Here is a 7,675-nt window from a genome sequence, read left to right as displayed (position 1 = left end):
ATCAAAAACTTTCAGGAGTTAGAACAGGCGTTCATAGATCACTTCATACATAAGAAGAAGCGGGTGGTAGATATCGCGGCTTTATTCAATGTGCAACAAAGGTCCGCAGAATCAGTGAGGGATTTTCTATGCCGGTTCAAGGCAGAGACACTGAAAATGGAAAATCTGGATGAGAGGACAGTGGTGATAGCATTTGAAAAAGGCTTGCGTCAGGGAACCGGAGTGCACCAGTCCGTGGCAAAGAATGAGATCGCGACCTTGCACGAGCTGTATCCGCGAGTGGAAAAGTACATTAGATATGAAGATACCATGCAGAAGGAGTCCAGGAGATTAGGGAAGGTAGTGTTGTCTTTGGAGAAGGAACGGGAACACCAGAGGGCAGAGATTAGAAAAAGAAAGCGGGGGATATTGCGGATACCGAGCACGGGCAGACGGAAGTCGGGAAGGCGCCCAAAGGGAGCACAAGGAGAGGAAGCCCTATCGCGAGATGGAACAGACACCTCTGAATAAACCGTTGAGTGAGATTTTGCCCCTAATCAAGAATCTTCCGGGGTATGAGGGACCGCAGAGCACTCCAATCAAGATACCAGAAAAACCTTTCTGCGCATATCATCAGGTACGGAATCATGAGACAAATGATTGTTATGCCCTAAAATGGTTGATTCAGAGGATGGTGGAGAAAGGGAGATTGAGAGAGTTTGTGAAAGGCGCCCAGAATGAGGAGCGCATGCCGCCTCAGGAAAGAATACTGGGAACCATCAATGTGATTTACAGCGGTGAGGTTTTGAGTCATAACGCTCATAGAGACAAGGTAAGGCGGACCGCAAGTATTCAGCAGATCAATGAGAGAATGGATAGACCGCGGCAAAAAGTGGCGTCAGCAACAGAAAGGGACAGAATTGTATTTAGTAGCGTGGACCTCCGAGCAGTGGACCACCCCATGAAGATGATCTGGTCATTACAGTCGTTATAGGGAATTATATGGTGAAAAGGGTGTTGATTGATTGTGGAAGTGCAGTGGATTTGTTCTTCAGAGGTGCTTTGGAAGAGATGGAAGTCGATCCTAAGCAGCTGCGGCCTTCGCGGACCAATTTGTATGGGTTCAACGGGTGTATGATAGAGTCCATGGGGGAACTTTTATTGCTCATGACAACAGGACCAGTGACGGTTTTTGCCCGATTCATGGTGGTGGACTCTGCTTCGCAATATAACGTAATTTTAGGAAGGCGGTGGATTCACGAGATGAAGGCGGTCCCATCAACTTACTATCAGGTGATAAGATTTCCCTTGCTTACCGACATGTACGAGGTATACGGTGATCAGGTAACGGCCAAGAACAGTTATCGAGGAACAGTGAAGAGGTTGATCCACGGAACAGAAGGAGAGACTTCCAATCCTAGGAAGAGACAGGCATAGCAATTATAGTGTGCCTCGACAGAGGGGGAGGTGGAGACATCGGTAGGACCGAATAGGATCGATGAGATTGAAGTGGTGAATATTGGAAAGGGGGAAGAAGATAAGTTCACATCGATAGGATCCAGTTTGCCAGAGGAGTGGAGGGTAAGTTGATATAGTTCTTATTCGAAAATAAAGATGTTTTTGCTTGGACGATAGAGGAGGTCATGGGGTTAAACCCTGAATTTGCTTGTCACCACTTACACATGAAGGAAGATGCTAGACCCATGAGGTAAAGGATGCGCGGCATCAGGCCTAAATATGCCGAGGGAATCCGCAAAGAGGTCACGAGGCTGAAAGGGGCGGGGATAATCCGAGAAGTTGAGTTCACAAACTAGTTGTCTAACATAGTCACGGTACCAAAAAAGAATGGCAAGGTTTGTATGTGCGTGGATTTTACGGAGGTAAATCTCAAGTGCCCAAATGACAGCTATCACATGCCGCGAGTAGATGAGTTGGTAGATAGGATGGCAGGGTTCAAGATATTTTCCTTCATGGATGCGTCGATGGGGTACAACCAGGTTGCAATGTACGGGCCAAATCAAGAAAAGACAACATTTGTGGTAGAAGGCGGTACATACTGCTATACGAGGATGTCGTTCGGTCTGAAGAATGTAGGGGCTACCTTCCAGCGGTTGGGCGAGAGAATGTTCGAAAGCAAGATTTGGAAGGGGATTGAGATCTATATAGATGACATGGTGGAAAAGAGTATGTCGGGAGAGGAACATATAGAGGGTTTGCGAGAGACCTTTGGGATACTACGGAGATACAACTTGAAGTTGAATCCTGAAAAGTGCACATTCGGGGTGACTACGAGAAAGTTTCTGGGTTATATTGTTACTCATAGGGGAATCAAGGCTAACCCCGAACAAATAAGGTTATTGGTGGAGATGCCATCTCCGCAGAACGTTAAGGAAGTGCAGCGGTTGGCAGAAAGGATCGCGGCTTAAAATAGATTCATTTCCAAGTCGTCCGATAAATGCAGACCGATGTATAGGTTGTTAAGAAGTACACTGGATTTCGTGTGGACCGCAGAGTGTGAGGAGGCATTTCAGGAATTGAAAAAATATTTGGGCAAAGCGCCTTTGTTGTCACGACCAGAGACAGGGGAGAAGTTGTATTTGTATTTGGGGGCCACGGAGTATGCAGTTAGTTCAGTTCTGGTCCGAGTTGTAGACAAAGTGGAGAAGCCGATGTATTTTCAGAGCAAGACTTTACTGGACGCAGAAACGCGGTATAGTAGAATTGAGAGGTATGCCTTGGCGTTAGTGTTTTCAACCTTGAAGCTGAAACCCTACTTCGAAGCCCATGTGGTAGTGGTGGTGACGAATCTGAGGCAAGCATTGAAGGCAGAAAAATCTGGTAGAATGTTGAAGTGGGCGGTGATGCTAATAAGTTCCTATGAGATACAATATCATGTAAGAACTGCGGAAAAAGCACAGGCGATGGCCGAGTTTCTAGCAGAGTTTCCCACAGAGGACCCCACTTGGGGAGAAGAGATGGTCATGGAACAAGAGAGGGAAGGGGAGCCAGACCTCCTAGACCCATAGGATAAGAGCAACGGTTGTAGGGTATTTGCAGATGGATCGACTACAGATGCGTGCAGCGGCATATGAGTATTATTGGTTACACCCGATAATACCAGAATAGAGCAGACCATGAAACTAGGCTTTGCAACATCCAGTAATGAGGCAGAATATTAAGCGGTGATAGCGGGATTGAGAATGGCTGAGAATTTGGGTGTGAAGGAACTGATAGTGTATTCCGATTCAAATTTGGTAGTGTGTCAGGCGAATGGGGGGTTCGCCGCCCGATGCCCCAGAATGGCAAGATATCTGGATGTGCTACACAAACGATCTGCCAAATTCACAAAGATCAGGTTCATCCACTTGGGTCATGGAGAAAACCGACATGTCAATGCCCTGCCATATGTAGCCGCCGCAATCCCCGGCTCGGAAGCAAGAACGATACGAGTGGGAAAGTTGGAGAAACCGAGCACTGAGGACGCGATAGAGATTTGTCAGGTCACATAAGAGAATGGGAGTTGGATGGATCCAATTAAGCGCTTTTTGTCGGGAGAGGAGGTGACAGATAAGAAGGAAATAAGGTGATGGGAACAAACTTCTAGGAGATATGTTCTGCTGGAGGGAGAGTTGTACCAAAAAAACTTCAATGGACCGCTGTTGAAATGCTTAGGTCCGCGTGATTATCATCCGAGGTGTTGGCAGAATTACACAAGGGAGATTGTGGAAGCCATTCAACAGGAATAACTACGGCACATCGGTTATTGACACAAGGGTATTTCTGGCCCCATATGAAAAGGGATGCAGTGGAGTATGCTAAGAGATGTGACAAATGTCACCCCCGCAGTTGCATTGCATAACGTTCGTGCCCATGGCCGTTCGCTATGTGGGCAATGGATATAGTGGGACCGCTGCCTATGGCCAGTGGCAAGCAGAGGTTCATGCTCGCAGCCACTGATTATTTCACGAAATGGATTAAGGTCGTACCCTTGCAGCAGGTAAGGGAGACGCAAATAGTTAAGTTCCTATGGGAGAATATTATCTGCTGGTTTGGACTGCCATATGCCATTATAGAAGACAATGGGACTCAATTCACAGGAGCGAAGGTGACCAGTTTCTTGCAAGCTTATAAAGTGAAACAGGGGTTCTCAGCCCCTTACAATCCCGAGGGCAACGGACAGGCGGAGTCATCCAACAAAACTATTATGAACAACCTTAAGAGGAAGTTGGAAGATAAGAAGGGGGCGTGGGCAGACGAGCTAAATCATGTACTATGGGCCTATAGGACCACACCTAGGTCGTCCACCCAAGAGACCCCGTTCTCGTTGGCTTACGGTGTGGAGGCCGTGATCCCTTCTGAGATGGTGGCAACGACAACACGAACAAAGGCCGTGGAGGAGGGTTCAAACTGGAGGATATTAGTAGCGGATCTAAATCTGGCAGAGGAGAGAAGAGACACAGCCTGTATAAAGTTGGAGGAGTACCACTGGAGATTGCAAAGACAGTACAACAAGAGGGTCAAGCCGCGATGATTCCAAATAGGTGACCTGGTGCTCCATCGAGTGACGCCTAGTACCAGAAAAGAGAAAGATGGAAAGCTGGGTCCGAATTGGGAGGGACCTTACACCGTGGTGGATATAAGAGGAGCTGGCACCTACGAATTGCGAACACAGGAAGGCAAATCGGTAGAGAAGCCTTGGAACGTGAGAATGCTAAAAAATTTCACACTTGAATGTAATGAAAATCTAGAGCAAGAGTCTGTAGTTGTATGTAAATATATAATACAACGGTACTTTTGATAAGAGAATGTTATTTGTAAAGGCAGGAGTCCAAAATGAACATGGGGCATGTAACCCAAGTGCAGGAAGAGACAGCGGAGGGGGTGAGCCCTTCGCTGGTACCAGGTCAGGGTCGGGCCTGGGGCAAGATGAGTTGTCTCAATTAAACTTCTAGAGGCTATAGAGCCCGCGGGAGTTGAGCCCTTCGTGGAGGAAAGGTACAAACTGCACATGGGGCATGGAGTCCAAGCATAGAAGGAGACCGCGGAGGGGATGAGCCCTCCGCTGGTACCAGGCCGGAGGTGAGCCTGGGGCAAGATGAGTTGCCTCGACTAACTTCTTGGGTCCACAAAGTCTACGGAGTGGGACGAGCCCTTCACAGATAAGACATGCAAACTACACATGGGACATGGAGCCTGTGCATGAAGAGAGACAGTGGAGGGGATGAGCCCTTCATTGATACAAGGCCGGAGTTAAGCTGGGGGTAAGAGGAGTACCCCAACTAACTTCTCGAGGATAGGGAGCCCACGGAGTGGAGTGAGCCCTCCGCGGACGAGGGATGCAATTTACACGTGGGGCATGGGGAGTGACTCGCATTCGGGTAAATAGCCAAACAATGAGAAGGGGACAGAACAAGGCCAATATCTAATTAATTCAAACGTCACATTAAAGAGAATATTATCAAAATGCCAACAAAACGAGCAGTGTAGCAACAACTAGATAGGAGGGGATAAGAGTAAATTATTACATACAAAGAAAGATTTCTAGTGCATCTCAGAGAGAGAGGCTTGGCAGGCATTGTGTCAGTGGCTTCCGCAGGGGATGTAGCGACGATTTCTTCAGTGATGTCCTCCATGGGTGCAACGGTGGTCTCCTCAGTGACCGTTGCAGGGGTAGAAGTCTCTTCTGGCACAGGGGGGGCGAGGATGGTTTCAGTGGCAGCCACTTCTTCCCTCGGGGTCTCAGGGGAGTCTATTACTGGGGTGGTAGGCCTTTCAGGGAGAAGCCGCCCTTCCTGTATGAGTCACGCATGCTCTTCTTGGATTTTCTTCGCCACCCCTTGTCGGCTAGGAGCTTGAAGCGGTCGCGAAGGATAGTATGTCTGCTTGTTGTTGCTTCAGTAGGTCGGCGGCAGCATCCTTATGTTTTTGGTTGAGGGCGTCAACGGCTGCCTGGTGTTGTTGAGTAAGAGCATCCAAATTGAGTTGGTGCTGTTGGAGAAACGTTTCCCTTTGGCGACTCAGGCGGTCATTGACCGAGTCCATGTATTTCTGATGAGAGGACTCCATGGGCTTGAGTTCATCCAGAGCCTTGAGCTTAGCCAAGTTAGCAGTGGCCAGATCTGATTGGAGTCCGGCATAGGCAACTTTTATGCCAGAAGAGTCGTTGAGTTCTTTCTCTATGGTGGCCACCTTGGTCTTAGCACTGAAGAGACCGCGGATCATGAAGGAAACGTCCAAGCTTACCTAGAATCAGGAAGAGAGATTAAAAAAAAATAGAAAGAGAGTGTACCCTCTCCCAGTCGGTATACAGAGAGGTACGGTGCTGATCAAACGACCCCCCATATGCGTAAGCTATATCCTTGGGCAAATGAGCATTGTAGAATAGAGAAGAGGCTACGGCCGCATTATCCAGAGCGGAGTCCGCAGTATTAACCCTACGGTTGCGTACATTGAAGATAGGGCAGAAATCTTCTACAAGGGCCGAATCAGAGACCGTAGCCGATGGAATTGGTTCTTTGCTAGGCCGGCGAGTGTGGGGGAGGAGACGGCAGGTTGAAGTGGAGAGGAGATGGGGGCAGGTTCTCCAAAAGCTGAGGTCCGCTGAGTGATAGGGACATATTCTTCAGAGGCGGAGGTCCGCGGCCTCTTGGCTGGGGGAGTTTCAGCAGAAGCCCTTACTTCGGTGGGAGGAACCTCCCTCACATCGTCTTCATCAGAATCGATGTCGAACAGTTTCTATTTGTGTACATCCTATCGTCGGGTGGAGAGTGGGGAGAGGTATACTGGTCGTCCAAGTTAGAGATGGAGCGGTAAGAAAGGATGTCTTCGGGAGTAGAGGAGGTGGGGGGATCGCGGGATTCGAGGGAGTGAGAAGAGGTTCGAGGATGACGGCGGCGGGAGGCAGGGGTGCGAGTCTTTTTTCTTGTAGGTGGAGATGCTCTGGGTTTCTGCTCTTTGGGAGGGGGAGGACGATAGAAGGGGGCTGAGAAGCCGCGAAAGTTGTGTAGATCTGGGATTTGCAACAGGGGAGTAGCGGTAGTAGGGTGGATGCCCAGGAGGTCGGCCTGGGCAAGGCCGAGGTCGCGAAGTCTTTGAAAAATAGGGTAGGAAATGCCGGAATAGAGTTGGGATTTGGAGTCAGGCCGCCAACCTGCAAAACAGAGAAGAACAACGGGTTAGGGTGTAACGAAAACAACACATCTAGAGAAAGGGGAAGAACAAAGATACTCACCATGGGTTATGAAGGCGAGATGGGTAAGAGTTAAATCTGAAGGAATGTCCGTAGACAGAAATTGCCCCGATACGTATAAAGGATAGTGATCGATGCCACACTTTATCTGAGATTGTGACATGGAGCAAGAGTGATGGCTTCCGAGGACGTACACAAAAAGACTGGTACCCCACACCGACGTCTTTGATACTTTTCTTAATGAAATAGTGAGAGAAAATACCACGGCTCATAATCTTGGGCTCGTCGGTTTTATTATATGAATTCGCAGCATACATGATTCTCCAAAAATTCCCTATGCCTTGATAGGGGGAATGCTAAAATGATTACACACCTCGACATCCAGGAGAGTGAGGGGCAGCTGTAGACCGGCGACAATTTGACCCACATTGATCACAAGGTACCCCGGACATTGGGGAACCAAATGGGGGTAGTGTGTGACAGATGGCACGTGCTCTAAGGTTATGT

General features: G+C 48.6%; 1 protein-coding gene across 1 annotated transcript; it reads left to right on the top strand.

Moving 5' to 3' along the window:
* The first annotated feature begins 981 nt into the window (after positions 1 to 981).
* Positions 982 to 1,416, top strand: LOC147486974 (uncharacterized). The gene has a single exon (XM_086573904.1). The coding sequence runs from the start codon at positions 982 to 984 to the stop codon at positions 1,414 to 1,416; it is 435 nt and encodes a 144-aa protein (XP_086430030.1).
* The last annotated feature ends 6,259 nt before the right edge of the window (positions 1,417 to 7,675 follow it).

Source organism: Coptis chinensis, chromosome 7 (genome assembly GCF_015680905.1).
Source record: "Coptis chinensis isolate HL-2020 chromosome 7, ASM1568090v1, whole genome shotgun sequence".
Taxonomy (NCBI): Eukaryota; Viridiplantae; Streptophyta; class Magnoliopsida; order Ranunculales; family Ranunculaceae; genus Coptis; species Coptis chinensis.
The sequence above is the reverse complement of the archived record's forward strand: the minus strand, read 5'-3'. Positions and strand labels throughout refer to the sequence as shown.

Excerpts from the sequence above, each read along its gene's own strand:
- LOC147486974 (XM_086573904.1), top strand. The coding sequence starts at position 982 with ATGGTGAAAAGGGTGTTGATTGATTGTGGAAGTGCAGTGGATTTGTTC.